The 22,579-nt window shown below is 43.0% G+C and overlaps 1 protein-coding gene across 5 annotated transcripts; it reads left to right on the top strand.

Annotated features, from left to right (window-relative positions):
* Positions 1 to 6,622: 6,622 nt before the first annotated feature.
* On the top strand, positions 6,623 to 21,943 carry cplx3b (complexin 3b). Of its 5 annotated transcripts, XM_061815172.1 has the most exons (5): positions 6,623 to 6,939; positions 7,028 to 7,129; positions 12,175 to 12,342; positions 17,829 to 17,916; positions 18,266 to 21,943. In XM_061815172.1, exons 3-5 carry the CDS (start codon positions 12,185 to 12,187, stop codon positions 18,488 to 18,490), a joined length of 471 nt encoding a protein of 156 aa, XP_061671156.1. In that variant the 5' UTR covers positions 6,623 to 6,939; positions 7,028 to 7,129; positions 12,175 to 12,184; the 3' UTR covers positions 18,491 to 21,943. The 5 variants fall into 5 exon arrangements, 1 of the variants encoding a protein (XP_061671156.1); XR_009794305.1 differs by lacking the exon at positions 12,175 to 12,342 and having other exon boundaries at positions 6,623 to 7,129; positions 18,266 to 18,306; XR_009794307.1 differs by lacking the exons at positions 12,175 to 12,342; positions 18,266 to 21,943 and adding an exon at positions 18,086 to 18,131 and having other exon boundaries at positions 6,623 to 7,129.
* Positions 21,944 to 22,579: the final 636 nt, after the last annotated feature.

Genomic DNA, 22,579 nt, shown 5'->3' with positions numbered 1-22,579 from the left:
ATATTACTCCTTACACACAGCCTGCAAAATATTTTTTCCAGATGTGATTTATTTTCTACTCTGATAATTTGATGCCCTAACATAGACTGGAAACCCTAACCATCCAATTCTGCCTTCAAAGTCCGAATTGGAATCTTTACCTTGGCTTGAAACCCCAACACTGTCTTGAAACCTCGATTTACAACCTAAACCAGTGTTTGAATTCCTCATTGACATTGTGACGTAAGACCCTTGTTTGATACCCTACCCTGCTTCGGCAACCTAGATTTTGAACCCCGACCCCAGAATTGAAGCCCCATGGTGATCGTGTGAGTTCCATTTGTGAGTGAGACAGTCGAGCGACCCACTAGTGCACCGTGCTGCTCCTTCAGCGACATTCCAGTTAATTTCCCGAGCTGAGCACTCAATTTGCATGGCGCTTTGCACGAGCGCAATCAAATGTCCAAGGTCTATTTATAGTACGGAACGGCCCGAGAGATCGTGTGTGTTGTGCAATGACGTGTCGGGAACACACACGCGCGCTCATGTTTTCGCTCGGTGCTCGGATGTGTCCAGACGACACGAAGTCTGTGGCTTTTTCTGGCACGCTGAGCATTATTTACACAATGGAAGCTCGCACAGATGCAGAACACACTCATTTCAAGCATTGATACAAGATTGAAACCCTAACCTGAGCTTTCAACTCGAATGTGAACTTCTAACTGTCTAGAATCGCTAATTTGAAACCCTAAATTCAAAAACTAATTCGAGCCCCGACATCTTAAGTCCCTAAACCAGGCTTCAAAGTTTAATTTGCATCGTCAACCCTTGTCAGTGACTCTAACAAACCAAATTGTTGTAAAATGTTATTTATACCCTTGGGTTCAAATGCGAATTTGAAATCCTAAGCCCTTGGTTGCCCTCTGGCCTTGTCCTGAGGCGGCACGACGGCGTGCGGGTCGTGCAAGGCGACTGGCGCGGCATTCGCCCGGCGAGGCCGCATCAAAGGAGTGCGTGGTGTTTACTGGCGTGGAGGTCAGAGTTATGCAACACTGCGCATGTTGTCGAGATGCGCCCAAAGTGATGGAGGTGTTTGCCTGTGTGTGTGTGTGTGTGTGTGTGTTGTGTGTGTGTGTGTGTGTGTGTGTGTGGTGTGTGTGTGTGTGTGTGTGTGTGTGTGTGTGTGTGTGGTGTGTGTGTGTGTGTGTGTGTGCACGCTGAAGTAGACCCAGATGGAGCTTTTGGGTTGCAGGCGCACCTCCCGGCAGGAAAAACAGATGACAAGATGTGTTGGGAGAATATGAAGTGAATTTCAAGTGATTACGGCGTCTAATGAGTCTGCCGAGCGCCGTGTTAACACACAGGAGGTCGGCCTTGCTTGACTGGGTCAGGAACAGAAGGTTAGGAGATGATGGGAAGCTGCTGCTGTGGAACACCTCGCAATTAAAATCCAGGTCAGGAGCGGATTGCTTGCAACTACGTCGAGCACTTTGACTCGCATTCTATTGCATGGGAAGCACTTTATAAATTCAAATGGATTTTTAACTTTCACACTTGAGGGTTCTTCTTCAACGAGGTGCTCATTTGCAACGATGCTAATGGCTAGCTGATGTTAGCCTCCCTAACCATGGCCTTGTGTTTTGCCCCAGGGCGACCAAGCGACTAGTGGGATTTACATGTAATCCAATGCGAGCAATGTATCAAAAATAACAATAAGGGACAGTTATGTTTACTCATCGCTTGCACAGCCTCATATCATTATTGCACCCCCCATCGTCCCCTCGCTCAGACTGGCAGGTTGTTTGAATGTTGCTGTAAAAAAAAAAAGGGGGGGGGGGAATTTTCTGCTCAGCTAATTCCGTAGAAGCTCAGCCAGCATGGAACCTTTGTAACGCCATGTTTGCTCCAAAACAGCCCTCAGGACGCACACCACACGCTACACGGAGGAAGGGAAGAAAGATGAAGGGATAGAAGAGGTGGGGGGGTAGCGGGATTAGGTTGGATGAGGGCTGTAGAGATGAGTGTAGAAGTAGAGATTGGATGCAACAGAGGAATAGAGTGAGGATGTGGAAGATGGAGGGAAGATGGCGAAGTGGCAGGATGGTGGTGATGAAAAAGAGAATGTGGATAAAAGGATGTGGGATGTGGGAAGGAAGTGGGGATGATGTGGTAAGGAGGATAAAAGGATGATCGGTGAAATGAAAAGAGGACAAGCTGGTGAAGCATGAGTATAGGGAGCAAAAATGAAGGGACAGATGGAGAAATTGAAGGATAATGGAGAGAGTGATGGATGAGAGAAAGAGGTGGAATGGGTGGAGGGAAGATGGAGGGAGTGGAAGGAAGAAGGCATGGAAAGAAAAGGTGGAAAGAGGGATGAAAGCAGGGAAGATGGAGGGATGAGGGGAAGAAAGTTGACGAGCAGAAGGTATGAAAGGAAGCAAGATGGTGATTTAGCTGTCGCTCTTTAAAGCCTGCACAGCCTAGCTTGTTAGCATGCTAACATAAGAGTAGCTTTTCACACAGTGAAGGATTGTGGGTAAAGGATACACTTTGTACGTGTATGTGCATGTACTCATTTGAAAGCGTACATATATCCGTGTCTTCCTTCCAGTGCGTTACTTATTGCTGGCACGATTTGTTAATCACACCAAGTTCACCTAACAATAATAATCACTTTATAGTACAGTAATAATGATTAGTAGTAGTATGTAAGAGGTTTAACAATTTCCCTATCAGTAACATTAATCATTTCTGAAAAGTAGTTTAGTCCCTGTCAAGTGAAAAGAAAATTCTCGTCTGTTTCCGCCATGCCCCCCCAAAAAACGAAATATTGCAAAATGTTTTCTGCAATATCTTCTCCGTTCACTACTGCACAGTTCTCAGTAGGTGCGCATGCTCTCTACAATTATCTCAAGACATGTACTTTGTGAAAGGTATTTAATTCCAATTTTTGGAATTTACTGGAATCTTTAAAATGGAATCAAACTCAAGTCACTTGTTTCAGTCCTTCTGTGTCATCAAATATTTATTTATTTCTATATTTCTATTTATTCTATTTCCATTTATTTTATATACAGTGTGTTTTTAATCAAACAGTTTTGAGGCACTATTTTATAATAGGTTTAATTTTAAAATTTTGCTATTATTTTTGACAGGATTTAGCTACATTTATTTCCTTTTTATGTATTTGTTATATTTATCAATGTATGCTTTATTTGTATATTTGATTTCATGTTGTTTAGTTAATTTTTCATTGTGCAGTTTAATTGGATTTTTAATGTATTCAGATTTATAGATTTTTTTACTTTTTCTTTATTGGAGAATTTAATGTACATTTATTTATCTTGATTTGTCCATTTTTTTATACTGCATGGACAAAGGCATTCAATTTGAATATACTGGTATTCATAATTTTTTTTAAGTTACTCAAATCCAGACGTTGACCTTAACCGCACAATTTTTTTTTGCATCCCCAAAAATGCGTGATTGTTCCAAAAAGTGTATATTTGTTGTTGTAATTTTCCCTCTGTATTCCAATAACGACTTTAAAAGTGAGCATGAAGTTAGTCACAGGAGATGTTGTCGTCTTTTTCCTGGCAGGTGTACTTCCTGAAGCGTTGGCAGTGATTACAGTCAGATGACAAACGAGGAGGCAGCCTAACATTTTTATAACGATGCTTTCGGACTCCTCCTGCTATCAATACGAGCCTGATTGGTGTCATCACATTCATGGTGGATGTTGAGAGGCAGCTGCATCCTGCTGCTTTTTTTTTTACACTTGACAAACCACTGATTGGTCTTTCACACTTATTCCAAAAACTAGAAGATTCATTTCGCACGTTTAAAAGTGCTGCATAATAGAAGTCAGAACAACACGTCTGACTTTTTTTTTTTTTTTTTTTTGCTTTTGATTCCCCCCGAGTCCTCACAAAGAAAATAAAAAGGTGCTTCGGCAACCTGATTGCCTTCAGAAAATGCTGGAGTTGAAAATCTGTGTCTTCTTCTCTTCGAGGGTTAAAGCGGACCACGTGAAAATTGGAGCGCTTCAAATCCACCTCGATAGCACACTTGTTCCATGGAGAGTCGTTACCACGGAAACCGCAGATCATTCATTGTAGTTGTGGCCCGGCGGTGCATGCACCTTTTGAAATTCGCTTCGCAGTTCAGATGAGCATTTGACAAAGTTTTCCTTCAGTAGTTTTGGGGCGAATGAATCTCCTTTGACCAAATCCTGACAATTAGCCTCCACCATTTTAAACAAGACCCATTTGAAAAGTGAACAACTTTAAAAGCATCTCAATGGTGCACTTATTTGTTAGAAGGAAATCAGTTCTTTTGATGTTATTTTGAGAACTGTAGCTCAGCTACTTTAATTCACTCTTTTAACTCTAATTTCAGTGGACACCTAGAGTTTTGTTGTAGTTGTTTTTGTTTTTTGGATGTGTCCTGTTTGACTTTTTGGTCAAACAGAGTGGAGTCTCTGCATCCCTTTTATGCCAAAAGATTTTTATTGTCATGAGTAAGGCTGGACAACAGCCAAGAGGGGCGTGGCCTGGCCACTGCTCCTGTGGTTTCATCTCCGACACCTGTCGCCGGTCACAGGAGTGTCACATGAGGCAATGTGATTAGACAATGTATTTAAGTTGGGGTTTTGGCACTGGTTTTTGCCAGTTCGTTGAGTATGCTTTCCCGCATCCAGGGTTACTCCGCCACTGCGCCATTATACCCCAGTCACGCTATTGGTTATGCTCTTTAGTTGACTCATAGTTATCGGACATTGTTTCTTGTGTTTTGGATCCTTCTTTCTTGGACAGTGTTGTCGTGCACAACTTTTGTTTATAATAAAACCCACTCAACATCATGCCCTCGTCTTGGAGTCCTGCATTTGGGTCCGCCCATACACCGTTGGTTCGTGACATTTTATATTGTGTCACAGCGGAGTTTTTAACTTTCCTCTGTGGTTTTTTAATATTGTAATTGATGTTTAGAATGGATCAATTGAACAGAACAAAGTTTGTAGAAGGGGAGAGGAGCAAAGACATGAGACAAGGTGCAAGTTCTAAACTGGATGAAAAAGTAAATCATTACACATCTAAAACAAGGAAACTTGAAATATGGATGTTGGCAGGGGTTGGAGTGCTACACCCAGTGAGGATAGGGCAGGACAAGGATGGTAAGTTAGTGAAGTATAAGTGAGGGGATGGTCAAGAAATTCATGTATTCAGAAGTTTTTTGTCGCAATGAGTGGCCCCACACTCAGTGAAAGAGTCCCAGGGGTGTGTGCCTACAGACACATGCAAGTGAATTGAAACTGTTTTACATGCACAAAGACTAACAGAAGCATTTTGAAATTTGCTGCACCGGCACCAAGGAGGCTCAGGACCCCACCCAATCAATCGAGGGCAGGATCAGGCCCAGGGGTCGCGCTGCCCTGACAACTGGCCACACGGCGTGGGCTGCAAGGACAAAATGGCGCCAACTCCACCGCCCCACATGCCTCCAGGACATCTTTTGTGTGAGCATCGATGCTAATGTATCGCCTCCGAATGCCTAATGCCACCAAGTAGTCAGACTCTGCGTCATTTCGCCCGAAGAACTATCCGAATAGTCAACATTCACAGCCACAGGTTCAAATCTGTATGGAACTATTCCTCCGCCTTCCCAAATCAACCGATACTGCTATTTCTTCATCAGATGGGGATAAATCCGAGAAATCGGCACAGGGCATAAATGGTGTACCATGTAAAGGAGCCTTTGTTGCGGCACAGTACACGTCAAATCGGCGCAGGTAGATCATGTGACTTGCGAAAATGGCAGAGCCCCTGAAAATTCTTAATTGTCGATAAAAATCTTCTCAAAACACTATTCAATGAGAGAGGATTTAACATCATATTGTCAAAATAGGGTACATATTACATGACCTATTGGATACACTGTTCATGCAAAGCTCTGGATTTCCCCTTTAAGTATGGCAATTACAATCTGCCCTACTCAGAACTTTGACAAGACAAATATGTACACTAGAAGCAACTTTCTGTGTTCTCCTTTTGCATAAGGACGGATATTAACATGTTTCGGGTTGCCTGAGAGGTGTTGTGCGTCGAATTGATCCGATCTTGCCTCGCCACTCCAGAAAGGGGCCCTGTGATGCAGTTGTGGAGCGTTGTGCTCTAATGGGATCAAGGAAGATGTTTTGTGCGTCTAATCCCTTGTCTGGAGAAACAAAGGCCCTGCACTCCGGAGTGACGATGATGATGATGATGATGACGACGATGTAGACAAACCCACACACATTCCTGATACAAGGAGCTCATGCAAAATGATCCACTAAACAGGATTTGTGTAAAACCACCCCCATTATTCCCAACCCATCATTTGTATACAAAATGACCAGTGTGTGTGTGTGTGTGTGTGGTGTGTGTGTGTGTATATATATATATATATATATATATATGCACACATTAAAAGTTAGTAGTTGACGCTTCAGTGTTTCTTTTAATGTGAGAGTTATCCACAGATTTCACCGAGAAACATCTCTAAATTGGAAAAGTATTATCGAAATTCCTCTCTCGCTCAGACCTTCCAATGAGCCCGGCTGGAAAACTGACAGCCAATCAGTGTTTGCCACACCTGCAGTGCTTTCTGTTCTGACCCCCCATTGTATCACCGAACAGAGAACGTCCGCTGTCTGGCATTTTCTGGCCAATTTTTGTGAAAAATAATTACAAACAAACCAGAAAAAAAAACGGCATAATGTAGAATGTTCAAGCCTGTGGGTTTGAGCCACAATACACACAGGTGGAACGTGACGTGTTGGAGAGGGGGCGTGGCGCTGACAGAGAGCACAACAATGACAAAAAATGGACCTTGGAGATCTTCCATACTGGCTCGTTTCGAAAGGCTGGTGTTCGTGTTCTCTTTGTAACCTAATGCCAACTGGGGCGGAATGCCAGTGCTGTCGTGAGTTTGAAAAGGTCGAACAAAAAATGGAGCTCATCGGAATGAACTTGGATCACGATCAACATGTCTGCATAACTTCCTCAGATAGATACGAAGTTGTTTGTTTGGACGAAGACGTGGTCTATATGAATTTACTTATGATCCATGACAGTTTGATTTAAGGATCATTTCTACATCCAGTGGAAAATCGGTAAGTACACATTTTAACGGTCTTGGAATCCTATGTGAATGCTATCTGAATGCTTTGGGCTATGTCCAAAGTTTATTAAAAAAAAAATTTGATCTTATTTTCTGAGTATGGCATATCTAATAATTTATTTATATCTGGAATATAAAATGCAAAAAAAAAAAAAAAGGGACTTCCCTAAAGTGATGACACATCCATCCATTTTCTTATCCATTTATCTGTAAGAGGGTCACGGGAGTGCTGAAGTCTATAGAGTTCGTGCACGTACATCATAAAATCATGTGATTTTTGTTTATGTTGTCATATTGCCGATCAAACAAAGCATTGTTGCAAGTTAATTCCGTTAGAAGAAGAAATGAAAATACATCTTATAGCACGACACCCAGAGTTTTGTCTGATACCGTTAAACATTTAGAAGGTGATAATAAACGACGGTACGTGGAAAAATGAGAGACACATGGCATTGAGGATCCATATTTAATGCCGAAGTCAAAATTGGACTGTTAATTCGCTTCCGCTTGTCTCGGAAAACTGGATCCACACATGTACTGTATCTGGTGAGTAAGTCGTCGAGATTTACACAGAAAAGTTCAAAAGCTTCTAAAAGTCCAGACGTATACAAATACTTTGTTGCTGGATCAGTTGTCAATCAGGAATAATTCTCACATATAGTGTTTTTCAATACAAATACCAATATTTAAATAAATGACTCCTGGTTTTACACAAACTAGCATTCATTAACTATGACTGAAAATTTTTTTGCCTCCATACGTGGAACTTCTCTGTGACAGACCTTTTTTGTTTTTTTTTTTTAAATATGCATTGTTCTGAAATGAGTCGATTTGGCATGATAAATACTTCTTGATAATTTGAGATTCAGAATAATAATTTCTACCTGAAATGAAATGATCACTAGACAGGTGTGTGTATTTCGTTGGGCACCATCCATCCGGTTTAATTGCCAAAATCTATTGATCTTTTCTCGTCTTTTTAGCTGGTATTCCAGAGAATGATCTCTTTGAAGAACTGTCTCGTCTATTGTGACAACCAACAATCGGTCTCGGGCAAAGGGAAAAATGTGCTCCGGTTCAGCTGACTCCCGAGCAGCATTGTTTGACCGGCAACCCGTCGATATTTTCTCGTCTTCTGAGCTCGTATTCTATAGAATGATATCTTTTGAAGAACTGTGTTGTCTCTTGTGAGAACCAACAGCACAACAGGTCTCGGGCAATTTTAAAAATTTGCTCCGGTTCAGTGGCTCCCTCACTGCAGAGCAGCTAGATTTGACCGGCAATATGGCGCCGTGCAAACTGTGACGTCATGTGCATGAGCTCTATCCTAGCTGTCAACGGGCTGGAGGCAGGGTCCACCCACGCAGGCATGGGGAGAACATGGAAACTCCACATAGGCAGGTCCAGGATTGAACCCGGGTCCTCATAACTGTGAGGCCAACGCTTTAGAGCTGCTCCACCGTGCCGCCTTATAAAGTATGTTGTAATGGTTAGATGCGTGCAAATATCCCTGGCTGACAAAAGAGCCTCAACTGTGACAGCCACAGCTTTATCCTGACAGTTTGACCCCACGGGAGGTTAACGAAGGACAAGTTTGGGTGCGTTTTCTCAGTTTTGTTGCAGTTGGGTGCACAACAAATGGTCTGTAATGTTAAGCACCGGCGACGTCAGGGGCGGGGTCAAGGATGTTTCTTCCGGGTCTGTCTATGAAAGCTGGCACATATCCAGATAATGCGTGGATTTCCATTTTTTTTTCAATTAATTTCCAAAATATATGTAATAATAACCAGGGGTTGTGGGTTCATATCCCACTGGGGCCTCCACTCCCTGAGAAGGGTTGCGTCAGGAAGGTCATCCGGTGTAAAAATTGTGCCAAACATATGTGCGTTCATCTGAGATGACACGCTGTGGCGACCCCAAGCCGAAAGAAACACACACATCAGATTGGAGAGTTTATTGCACATATGAATTTTTGACAAAGTCCTCCTTTAAGGTATCGGGTACTTGTGAAGGCTGCCGATATCAGTCACCAATACCTAAGTAAAAAAAAAAAAATGACATTAACTCCTTATCGAGAGTAGTTAGGGCTACACTGTGGCAGTTTGAAACACTGAGTCGTCATGTGTGTCGAAAAGAAAGAAAAAGGTACAGTATTTGTTCACATATCTATGTCCCTGTCTGAGCTAGAATTGTTGGAATAAAAGTACAAGTGGTGTCGGTACTCTGTTGGGTTATCAGTAAGTACTGTAATCGAGTGATTACTCATAACATTTTGGATGATTTCACTTGGTGTAAAGCCCTTCGATGACGATATTTGATTTCAAGTCACACGTCATGATGCGAAGATTCTTGTTTTGAAGCAAGACATCTGATAATGGGATTTGGTGCACGACATTTTTGGACGTCTTACGTTGACGTCCGATTGCCGTCTTTGACGCCATGAGCCGCTGCGAGTCTCGTTGTTCCGCCGCCCATTGGCATCTCACGCTGACGATCAGCTCGCACGCAGACGTCAGTCAAAGGGGAGAAACAGGCAGTAAAAAGACGACTAAAGCGAGCAGGAGGCTGCGGGGGCCTTGACACGCATCTATTTTTAGATTCTGGGAGTAATGTTGTTTCCGTGCTCGTCCGGGAGCCGCCATCCGCCATCGCCGTGCCTTTTTGACAAACACAGCTGCTGCTGCTGGAGACCTCGTCGAGCCAATAATGTCAAACTTTTGTACTCACTAAGACTTCAGCTCTACGTTCATAAGCATGATTCACTTCTGGGGGGGGGAGGCATCCCTCGCAAGACATCCTGGCACGATGGTACTCGATGTAAAAGACACTTTTACACATTTTCTCATGACTTATATGACGTTGATGATGATAATCGAGAAACGTTTTCATGAGGGTTGATGCTCTTTCTAGTGTTTTCTAATGATATTTGATGTAGGAGATTTTTAGTAATTCTGTGGTGATGGCATTTGATGTAAGAATAATGGCTGTGAGAGATTGCTAGTCCTTCTGTGATGATTATCATGTTATACGTTTTGTCGTACTTGATTTGATTCTGTGACAATGCTATTTGATGCAAGATATTTTTAGCCCTTCAATGATGTTATTTGATGTACAGCGTATAGTGAGGGTTGTGATGGTATTTGATGTCAAACATTTGTCGTCTTGCTCTGATGATTGTTTTCCATGTCAGACATTTGTATTCATAGTGCGACGATGGTATCCGAAAGATTTCCGTCTTTTCCGAGACCTCCAGGTACCTAGCGGCAGCTAAGCCTTTGACACTAAAAGAACACAGCAGACACGTTGCGTGTCGGGCGAAGGAAAGTAGGCCAGATGCAGTCTCACGCTGTCGCCGTCGCTGCCGCCACTGCAAGGATCAACGCGCTCACATTGACGACGGCTCGTCAAACTTTTTGGATGGAACATGAAAGCCTTCCGGAAATGTAGCTTATATTTTTGTGCCAAACATGGTCATCGCACATCCAGAATGTTCATGTCTATATTTCTGTGTTGGTTCTTTTATTTTATTTTTTATTTTTTGGTGGGCGGGAGGGAGTTAGATTATTTAATGGTGTTCGGGCCTTCCGTTTGACACCTGTGACCAAGATCAAAATGAGTCTGTCGTAAAGACCAATTTTTTTATGTCCATGGTTTGTCGACTGAGTGCAAAAGGCCATTAAAACGATGCCATAGGACTTTCAAAATGAGCGAATCAGACTTCCGTGTGTTTGTGACGTAGTTATTAATTATTCAAGTGCCCGCCTACTTCGTGGTTGTCACGTTCAAGCAACTCAGCTCAACGCCAATGCAACATTTCCAAGTTCGAAGCAAGTGACTCCTACCGTCAAGCCATACAAATACTACATAAAATGTGCATATATTGTGTTTTATAACAAAAAGGTGACTAAATTTATAGTTTACCAAGTAACAAAGACACCAAGATATCATCAGGGACCAATCAGAGAAGAGATGTTTTCCATATTTACATTGATGACAGCATTTCCGATCAGGGCAAAGCTATCTTGCGTAAGGAGTATTTGTGAGAAATCTGGAAGGATTAACTCCCAGGTGTTTAAAAAAAAATATCTTGAAAAAGGTCATCCTGGGCATTTCAAACTTAAAAGACTTCAAAGATGATTTTTTTTTTTTTAATGATGGCAGAGGACCTTTAAAAAGAATGAAAATGGCAGTGGGAAAATATTAAAATTGGTCTAAAGGTAAGAGTAAAATATTCTAGGAACAAAAGTTAAAATGTCTAAAATTTGAAATACACGAGTATTTTTACCCCTACTTTTTCCTTTTTTAAAGTTTTTCTCAACTTTGTAACATTTTCTTCAAGGTCTCAAAAAATTGAAGTTTGAGAAAATTTGTATGAAATCTGAATCAAAATGTCAAAAATGGCTAAAAAAATGGCTTCAAAAACAAAAATTCCCATTATAAAAAAAAGTCCTCAAAAAGGAACCAAAATGGAATAGCGATATATAAATATGCGCTGTACATATGGGAAAACCATATTGATACTCTGTCCCAAAGGAAATGTTCCAATTGAAGGGCTTCTACCCTCGAGAGCACAGTCGAATGTTTGTATTTCAGTCTGCTGACCCAAAACGTTGTCCAGCGAGTCGGTGGTGGTGAGACGCTCCCACCGTCCGTCGGCCTGCATCCTGCATCTTCCATCCTCCATCCTGCATTTTCCATCTTCCATCTTGCTTCTTGCATCTTGCGCGCACGTGACGCGATCGGTAGAGTAGAGAGCCACGCCAAACTTGTTGACTCATAACTGCGCGGAGCGTCAGCATCCCCCCCTCCCCCTTTCCCCCTCCTCCTCCTCCTCCTCCTCCTCCAATCTGATCGCTTCTCCCGCTCGTGCACGCGCCGTTCAGCGGGGAATCATTTCTGCTCATTTTCCATCTTTTCCCTCGAACGTTGAGATTTCCCCCCCCCACCCCTCCGCGCATTTTCTAGGCTGGATTCCATATAATCTGCCATCCTCATTTTTTTAGCCCAACTTCTCCGCCTTCCCAAAAAAAAAAAAAGGTACTTCGAGATGGCTTTTATGGTGAAGCACGTGGTGGGGGGGCAGCTGAAGAACTTGACGGGCGGCCTGACGGAGGAGAAACCCGAGGGGGAGAAGACGGAAGCGGCGGCGCAGGGGATGACCCAGGAGGAGTTCGAGCAGTACCAGCAACAGTTAGAGGAGGAGAAGTAAGTCGGGTCGACAAAAAGACGTCAGGTTCGGGGCTTGCATGCACGGGTGGTTTCACTTCGTGGACGGGAGGGGAAATGAATGAATGAATGAATGTGTAAGATCGCCTTTGCGTGCGTAAAAAGACGAACCGGAGACGCACGCGCGCCTTTTTACGCACGGAAGAAAAATGCCAGGAAGGATGGTTCCGATGGACTCATTTCAAAACGCATTTGGACACAAATCCTTCCGTTTCGGTGTCTCGCATCCTCGCGCTTCCATGCTGACAAGGATTCGTGCACACGGGCAATATGCGCGAGTGCACGGATACCAGTCTAAAGAAAGAAAGTGAGTGTTAAACGGAGAAGATGGCTGCTTCATTGGGTTGGGTCATAACTAATAAAGTGGCCTTTTTGGGAAATGATGTACTCGTGTAGAACTACAGTACAGTACTGCGGTGTGGTGACACGCAGTAGGACAACGAGGGCAAGGTCATCTGAGAAATTGAGTTTTCTGCTTGGTGATAACAAATACATTATTCTACGTCACAAATGTGAGACATAAAGGGGACAGAAATTAGTGCCCCCCCCCCCTCAAAAAAATGCCACCACCACTCAAAAAAGAGTAAAAAATTAAAATGGTTCAAGACAATCTGAAGAGTTCCCAAACTAAGTGAGAATTGTCAGAAAGTGAGAGCCAAAGTTATCAGAAGAAGAAGTAGCCAATAAAAAATGAGGAACCGGTACAGAAAAAATTGTCAAAATGATTTAAAATCGTGACAAGCTGTGAAAACTGCCAAAATGTATAGATAATTGTTCAAATGAGCAAAGGTAGTAAAAAAAATGTGTAACAAAAATGTTACGAAAACGTGTCATACAATAATTTTTAAACAGTGAAAAAATCTTTTTTAATATTGTTTAAAAATGTGTCAAGTGGTTATAGAAATATAAAACTTGCCCCAACTTTAAGAACATTGTCAACAATCCCCTCAAAAATGTGAAAGACATGGTTTACAAAAAAAAAAAGATGAGGTGTCAAAAAAAAGTTCAAATGTTTAGACAAAAGTGGAAAAAAAATGTAAAATTAGTAATACACTGGAAAGAAAAATAGATGAAAACTGTACAAAGTGACTGAGGGGAGCAACTAATGTTGTTTGCATGAACAAGTGACTTTTATGGATACGTGTTATAATACGATGTACACGTAGGCATGCAGTAGGACACCAAGCGCAAGGTCGTCTGGGAAATGGATTTGTGTGGTTATTGATTGGTCGCCACAGCCTGTGTCATGTTGCAGTGTTGCACTGTTGAGCAACACTCAGGGACAAGTTAGGTCACCTTAAAGTCCTCGAAAAATGAAGGGGAAAAAGGTACGCATATGACATTTAGAAAATGCGGACAAAATGATTACGCAAAAAAAGAGGACTGGTTGCATACAGTGCTGTAAAAAGTCTATTTTTTTCTTATCAGTTTTCACCTTTAATGTTGAAGATCATCGAACAATGTAAATAGACAAAGTTCAACCAAGTAAACAAAATGTCGATTTTATTCATTAAGGAAAAGGAAATCAAAACCACCCGGTCTGGTGTGAAAAAGTTACTGTCTGGCTTACAAAGCTATTGCTAAAGCTTTAAGACTCCAGCAAACCACAGTGAGAGACATCTATCCATTTTCCATACCGCTTATCCTCACCAGGGTCGCAGGTGTGCTGGAGCCTATCCCAACTATCTCCAAGGGAGAGGCGGGGTACACCTTGAACAGGTCATCACCCAATTGTAGACCACATAAAGCAAACAAGCATTCACACATAAGGGTAATTTGGGGTCTTCGATTAACCTAACGTGCATATTTTGGGGATGTGGGAGGAAACTGGAGTACCTGAAGAAACTCCACACAGGCGGGGCCAAGGATTTAAACACTGGTCCTTAGAACTGTGAGGCACATATGCTAACCAGTCACCCACTGCTCTACCATGAGCGCTATTAACCACAAATGGAGAAATCATGGAACAGTAAGGGAACCTTCACAGGAGCGGCAAACCACAAAAATTAATCCAAGAGCACACGACAACTCATCCAGGAGGCCACAAAGGAACTCGCGAGATCTAAAGAACTACAGGCCTTCCTTGCCTCAGTTAAACTCAATGTTAATGACTCAACAATAAGGAAGAGTCTGGGTAAAAATGTGGCATCCACAATAGAGTTACAAGGCAGAAATGACAGTTGACCGCCCCCCTCCCAAGGAAAAAAAAAAACCCCATGAAGGCTCATCTCTTACTTTCAGAGTAAAAAACAAACCCATGGCTTTTTCACATATGGCCAAGTAGCTTTGGATTCCCCCCCCCATTTATAAAATCCCCATTTAAAAACAACACTTTTAGGACTGGGGTTCAAATCCAGATCCACCTGTGTGGAGTTTGCATGTTCTCCCCATGCCTGTGTGGGTTTTTCCGGGCACTCCGGTTTCCTCCCACATCCCATAAACATACAATAATAAATGAGAACTGAATGTGGGGATTTTGAATGTTTGGATTATGACTCTAAAAAGGTTGATATTATGGTTTGTCCAGGAGAGCAAGTGACAAGCCAGTAAGGATAGAGGTTTCGGGGCAGGGTTTAAATTATTTTACCAAAGAGTAATGGAGTAGGGGTTATTTTAAAGGGAGGCACGCTGGAGCAACTGGTTGGAGTGTTGGCCTCACAGTTCTGAGGACCGGGTTCAAATCCTGGCCCACCTATATGGAGATTGCATGTTCTCCCCATGCCTGTGTGAGTTTTCTCCGGGCACTCTGGGCACTCCCACATCCTCCCTAAAAAACATGCCTTAATTGGACATTCTAAATTGCCCCTAGGTGTGATTCTGATTCTGAGTGCGACTGTTGTGTGTCTCCATGTGCCTTGCGATGGCCTGGCGAACCGGTTTAAGGTGCACCCCGCCTCCTGCCCAATGACACCTTAGATAGGCGCCAGCACCACTTTGACCCTCGTGAGGATAAGCGGCTCAGAAAATTGATGGATGGGTGGATGATGCTAGTAGTGTGCTGGATAGGTGGAAATAATACTTTGAGGAGTTGATGAATGAGCCAAATTCGAGAGAAGGAAGAGTAGAAAAGGCAAGTATTGAAGTAGCAACGATTAGTAGGGGGGAGTTAGAAATGCACCAAAGAGGATGAAAAATGGAAATGCAGTTGGTCCTGATGACATACCTGTGGAGCTTCTCCTTGAGTGAAGAGTGTGCTCTCACCAACAGCTACCTTGAGCAGGTTGGATAGGATTAGGACTGAGCTCATCAGAAGGTTTTGCATGAATGTTTTGGAGACAAAAGTTAGCGAGAGTAGACTTCAATGATTTGGACGTGTACATGCAGAAGGGTGATGAGGATGGGAGTTGCCAGGCAAGTGAGAGGAAGACCAAAAAGGTTGAAGGGTGTTGTGAGGGAAGACATGAGGGCAGTTGGTGTTCCGGAGGAGGATGCAGCCGATCGTCTTACATGGAAATGGATGACAAGCGGTGGCGACCTCTAATGCGACGAGACGAGATGAAAGGAAAAGTGAAAGGGTGGACGCACCCTCTTGGAGATGGGGATGTGGCCGTGTTAAGAATGAAACTCGAACTCTTGTTAAATGCACGGTGGCCATCACAGACGTTCCATCAATGAAAGTGCCTCAAATATGCCTCAATATTGTGGAATGGGCAGCACGGTGGAGGAAGGTTAGAGAGCCTGCCTTACCGTTCTGAGGACCGGGATTCAAATGTGTGCACTCCGATTTCCTCCCAGATCTCCAAAACATGCATGGTAGATTAAATCACGACTATAAATTGCACATAGGTGTGAATTTGAGTCCGAAGGGTTGTTCGTCTATGTGTGTCCTGCGTCCAGGGTGTACCCCACCTCCTGCCAGAAGATGGCTGCGATAGGCTCCAGCACACCAGTGACTCTTGTGGAGATAAGCGGGTCAGAAAATGGATTGACGGATGGATATTGTGGAATGAATGAAAACAAAAAGGGCTGCCGCAAAGAAGGCACTTTTTCCACACATGGCAAAAGGCCAGGTGCTTTGGCACCACTTGCGATCTATGTGTGCACGTCCCTGGCAAACCCTCGTGAAAACAGGTACTTCGAAGCCGTCTCAGATCTTTCCCAAACACGTATTGGAGACCCTGTGCAGACCTCCACTGGTGAGGACCATCACGTGACCTTTAAGTGGAGTGACTTCTTAGCCCAAGGTACTAAACATGAGCGTAAGCAAAGCATGTTTAGCGATCCTGGGAGGACAACAAGTCATCAATGTCAGGGAGCCCGAGAGGCCGCAATCCCGGCCGCTCTCATGTGATGTCCTTGAGAAGACGGCTCCAACGTTTTTGCCCGCTCGGGCCCAACGTGACAGCACATCTCAGCGTGGGGGTGTACGACCTTGCTCTGACACATCGAGTGCATCGCCTTCAGAGGATGTGATCCTCACAGGCTAGCGGCGCAAGATCCCCCTGCCGCTGCCACGTGTGATTGTGTGTGGGCGGTGTTCGTAATGTGTTTGGGAGCTCACGCGCCACATCTGGCCGACGTTATGTCAGCTTTGTTGACTTGTCGTGTCACGGGCCTCTCAGCAAATAAAGCAATTGTGATGAGGCACAAGTGAGACCCAACTGGGGCGTGAAGCTCACACCGAGGATCGACTTTAGGTGAGTAGCGCTCTCTGCTGTACAAGCTTGTGCTGGCAGAGTATAAATGTATTTGCATGGAATTTTCACTTGTGTCTATTTCGTGTTTGATGTTTATTTCCTTTATTCGCCTTTATTGACACCCCCACATTTCCCAAACTATTTAAAACATTTCTTACCTAAGAAATATTGGTATTTTAAAACTCCCAATTTACCCTGTAGAAGAACATCCAGATGGGCTAGACTAATAATACGTTTTGGTTTGGTTATCATGAGCTTCTTTAGACATTTGGTTCATGTAGCAATCTGGCTAACTTAGCCCATTAACCAACATGCAGATGTTTAACAACACCACTGAAGTAAAATGAAAAAATAATCATATTAATTTAATTTTTAAAAAGAAAAATCTCACAAAATTTAGGGAAATATTCTTTTCAGGCGGCACGGTGGTTCAGCTGGAAAGCGTTGGCCTTACAGTTCTGAGGACCTGGGTTCGATCCCAGACCCGCCTGTGTGAAGTTTGCATGTTCTCCCTGTGCCAGCGTGGGTTTCCTCCGGGCACTCCAGTTTCCTCCCACATCCCAAAACCAACCAACATTAATTGGACACTCTAAAATTGCCCCTAGGTGTGATTGTGAGTGCGGCTGTTTGTCTCCATGTGCCCTACGATTGGCTGGCAACCAGTTCAGGGTGTACTCCGCCTCCTGCCCGTTGACAGCTGGGATAGGCTCCAGCACTTCTCGCAACCCTCGTGAGGATAAGCGGTGAAGAAAATTTATGGATGGATATTCTTTTTAGTTAGACAGCAACAATATTTCATAATATCAGCAACGTTATGGTGTGTTGCAGGCAAGAACGAGAGGCCAATTTTGCCCAGAAGAAAGCCGAGCGAGCCACAGTGAGGAGTCATTTTCGGGACAAGTACCGACTACCAAAGGTATTCTAATTTGTTATTGTTGTTTACGTAAATGTCACACTTTATATCTGTGACTTTGTGTTTTTGCTCCTGGCAGTCTTGGCCAGGTCTCTCTTGAAAACGAGGTTCTTAATTGACATAGGATCAACCTGGTTAAGTAAAGGTTCATTCATTCAATCTTTTTCCATAGCATTTGTCCTCACTTGGGTCACAAGCGTGCTGGAGCCCAACTCAGCTGATTCTGGGCGAGAGGCAGGCTAAACCCTGAACTGGAAATTTAATGAAGAGGTTTTTTTTCAACCCAAGTTATATCCTGCCACTAACACGCACAATTTTTTTTTTTTTTTTTTTTTTTTTTTTACCAAATCAGAATGAACTGGACGAGACTCAGATCCAACAGGCGGGCGATGATGTGGTCCTACCCACCGAGCTGGCCAAGATGATCGCTGAGGACAACCAGGAAGAGGCGCACAAGCAGTCCGTGCTGGGCCAGCTTTCCAACCTGCAGAACGTCGACATGGACCAGCTGAAGGACAAAGCCCAGGCCACCCTGGAGGACCTCAAGAAGCAGACGGAGAACTGCACCCTCATGTGATGTCGGGCAGCAAAGATTTGTTGAAGGTGGAGCTTCTGGGAAGGAGGAAGTAGTCGTGCAGGTGTTTGTTTTAGTTCATTTCAAATCATGCACATTTTGACAAATTGACTGGTTGTATTATAAATTAGACTTTGTTTATTGGAGTATCATGCTTCCAAAAAAAGAGATCATCCCGCACACCTATTTTTGCATTCTTAACAAAATGTGTGAAAAGTCAGTCATCTCTAACATTTTTTGTTACCCTGACACTGAGATATCAACGCGTTACAGTACCTAAAGGATGTAGTCAGACACACAGCCAAGCACTGATTGGTAAACAGAACATTAATTAGGTTTTTGCATTATCAACACGATGGGCCTTATTTTCGTGACCTGCATAAATCCGGTGTGGTGGGCGGAGCATCTGTGGGCCAGAAGTGGGTCAGACCGGTGTTGGTAATTTTGTGCATGCGCTGCACCACTGGGTGTGTTTATAGTCAACTTTATTTGCTACCAATGAAAGTGGCTACTCACACTCCCTTTAAACGTGGCACAACGGCAGTTTCGATGGAGAAATCTTTGTGTTAGAGAAGACGATGCATTCAGTAATTGAATCGATCCGTGCATGAGTGGAGCGTTGCCACAGTTCTTAGTCTGCGTGGCAACAGACAATGTGAGCCAGTATACAAAATGAGCTGCTGAAAACTGCTGGCGACTTAAATATGTCCACAAAACTCCAAAACAGTCTGCCTGCTCCCCAATCAGATTCACCAAAATCCCTTCAGACCACTGGTCTCCCTTACACCAAGATTTGGATGTGGTCTGAGCAGGCCAAATTCTGACTCTGCTACATCCACCCTCACCGCTCCAGAACTTGGTGGAGACCGGTCTTCCAAATTGGAAAACGTGATCCTTGCACTTGCAGGAAAATCTTGGATTTGCACCCCACCACACATGTGCTTTCTACTCAAATAAAGCCCGGTGTGTTAAAATTTGGTGATCTCTTCCACTTTTAGGTACCTTGACACTGAGGTACCGATCCCAGTAGCGGGCTGACCCAGACAAAGTTGAGAATTGACTGGTCGACAGAAAAGGTAATCACAAAAGAGATAATTATGAGCATTTTTGGATTCTCAAGCAAGGTTACATAGATAATACTTTTTGGTATTCCAACCCCAGTGTGATGGTACCAACATTCTCAGTCACATAACAGTTTTAAGATCCCTTGGTCCTTTTTTAAGAAGCCCTCCTTTTTTCCGACCAAACTCAGCGAAGTTCAATGTGGATGGAAATCCAAGTTCTACCTGGGACCGACTACACTAACCTGAGCTGCTAATTTAGCTAACGAAAGTACCCTGTTTGGAGTAGAATTACATAAAATTTGGGGACTAGTTTTGCTGGGAGAAGCATTTGAAAAGCACAAAAATGGCAACATTAATTAAGACTTGAACAAATGTTGCCACCTACCTTTTTACTTGTTTTTTTTTTTTGTTTCTTTTCCATAATAACAGATGACGTCTGAGCAAATAAGCCATGTGTCTCTTTAGAGATTTTACTGTCCAATACGTGGGACTTTTCAATGAACCTCCTCTTGAATAGACTCCTACTTTTTCCTAAATTAAACCTACGCCACCGGGTGGGAAAAACTGTCTTTGTGCTGCACATGGAAGTGTCATAAAAATACTAGATATACAGCAAATACACGAAAAGCTGCTGAAAAAGTACCAATGTAAAGGCTTTTAGAGCCCAAAGTGTGACGTCTGAATATTTATGTCCTCATAACGCCAATATCTACAGTATGTTGTGTGTACTGTACGCACTGAACTCATTGTGTGGTGCCGTTTCGTGCCGGTGGATTAGCTGTCGTCAAGTCGAGTGGTGTCCTGTGACCCTTGTTTGCGCTAACGCTAACACCGCTGCTTAATGATGTCGTTTTTGGAGGCGTCCGACTGTGGTGTTGTTATTTGTGTACTCTGTGTAGCCGTGACAATATATGCTTCTCCCTACCACTTTACAATAGGGATATCCTTTTTTATGTGTTAATAATACAATCACAAAGCCTTTCCGAATCAGTAATGACCAGTTTTCAGTGTAGCTTGCTGTTTTGCAAGAGGATGCTACTAGCATACTTTAATGTGGACTCACAAATATTAATCCTGTATCTTTACCCTAGTCTAATTTATAACTACCCTAAACTAACCCTCACTGAAAGTTGCCATTACTGATACACTTCAATGTTGGATTAAAATGTTCATCCAAACTGTAACCCTAAATGTAAACCTCACCAACATGTTGTCTGCAGGGTTCATGTGGCCCTCAAGGACCGCACGAGTAGTCTACAGGATTGTTCCAAAAAATGGGACATGTAAACTCTTGCAAAGAGAGACACGATCAGGGTCCTCACAAAGATGAATGTCATCAATTATATTATTATCATCATATATTTAAAGGTAATTTGAAGAAATTCATTATTTCAGAAGTGCGATTTCAAACTCATAGCCCCCCACATTAATAAATATCTAAGAAGTCTCGGTTGCAAAAGGTTTGGTGACCCTAAACTAGGGATGGCCAAGTACCGATATATGTTTCCAAGTCTCGGGTACTTGTGAAGGCTGCCGAAAGCAACGTACGAGTAAGTCCTACTTGGCAGTAATTGACGAACCACTGCAGCTGTTTGATACATCTGTGAATGCAGTATCAAACGTCCCTGCCCGAAACCTGCCCTAACCCTACCCGACCGTAGCCCTTTCGTGCTCTGACCTAACCCCAACCGAACCTACATGAAGCATCTGTTTAGGAAGTCGGAGTACAGTATAATTTGTTGAGACACCAATGAATAATCATCATTGGTACCCACGTCGAAAGTGGTACCCACTTATCCAACCCACCTCGCTTTGTTTTGCCAAAATTGTTCTATGCGCTTTTAGTCTTCTTTTTTTTTTTTTTTTTTTTTTGCAATTAAAACTAGTGTGTATGTGTGTGTGTGTGTTTAAAAGCAAATGTGCTGTTATCCAGTTGCATTGAGGGGTCGCGCTATATGGTCAAAAGTATTGGGACTGTAGTAACTCTTCCCTTTCGCAAAATTTAAAAGATCCACCTTTGCAGAAATGTGCACTGGGATTTCCAATTAATTAAGTAATCAGTCAAAAATTATGTCTCAATATTTTTGTCCATCAAATGAATGAATGGACACTGAGGAAATTCTCATTGCTGTGATTCTTGTCACGTGATAGTGAAAGGCAAGTAGATGTTCATCTTAAAATATACAGGAAAAAGTAGCAATAAGTCATTTTCTAATATCACAACAAGGAAATATCTACTGTAATAAAAAGTAACAGTAATAATAACAACAACAATAATAAAGGGGGAAGTGAAGCCATAAGCCACCAGACTTGCTTGGTTTGTACAAGCGTGTTATGTTTTTCTCATCAAATCATTCTGTCTCTGATGGGAGTTTCAAATGCAATAAAAATATTTTCGGAGGATGTTCTTCATGTGTGTGTCATTTAACAGTTTTTGCAGTCATCTGTCATGTGTTACAAAGGCTACGAAAATGATTTAGATTTGCAAATGACTGAAATAATTTTGCAGTCCAAGGCAAGTATATCGAGGACTAGCATTATCACTAATCAACAACAGGGGGAGACAACTGTTTACAAAATACAGTGCATAATGTACCATATCCATCCAGCCATCCATTTTCTGAGCGGCTTATCCTCACGAGGGTCGCGGGAGTGCTGGAGCCAATCGCAGCTGTCATTGGACAGGAGGCGGGGTACACCTTGAACTGGTTGCTAGCCAATCGGAGGGCAGAAGGAGACAGACAACAGTCACACTCACTATGACACCTTGTAGCAATTTAGCATCTCCAATCAATGCATGTTTTTGGGATGTGTGACAAAACCGGGGTGCCCTCAGAAAACCCATGCAGGCACGTGGAAAACATGCAAACTCCACACAAGTAGGGCCAGGCTTTGGACCCCGGTCCTCAGATTTGTGAGGCCAACACTTTTTGTTCCACCGTGGTGGCTGGTGAGAAATTATGCAAACAAAAGAAAAAAATGGGGGGGACAGTACTTTTTCATGGGACAGTGGACCTGTAGGTACAGT

The sequence above is a fragment of the Syngnathoides biaculeatus genome, chromosome 3 (assembly GCF_019802595.1).
Source record: "Syngnathoides biaculeatus isolate LvHL_M chromosome 3, ASM1980259v1, whole genome shotgun sequence".
Taxonomy (NCBI): Eukaryota; Metazoa; Chordata; class Actinopteri; order Syngnathiformes; family Syngnathidae; genus Syngnathoides; species Syngnathoides biaculeatus.
The sequence above is the reverse complement of the archived record's forward strand: the minus strand, read 5'-3'. Positions and strand labels throughout refer to the sequence as shown.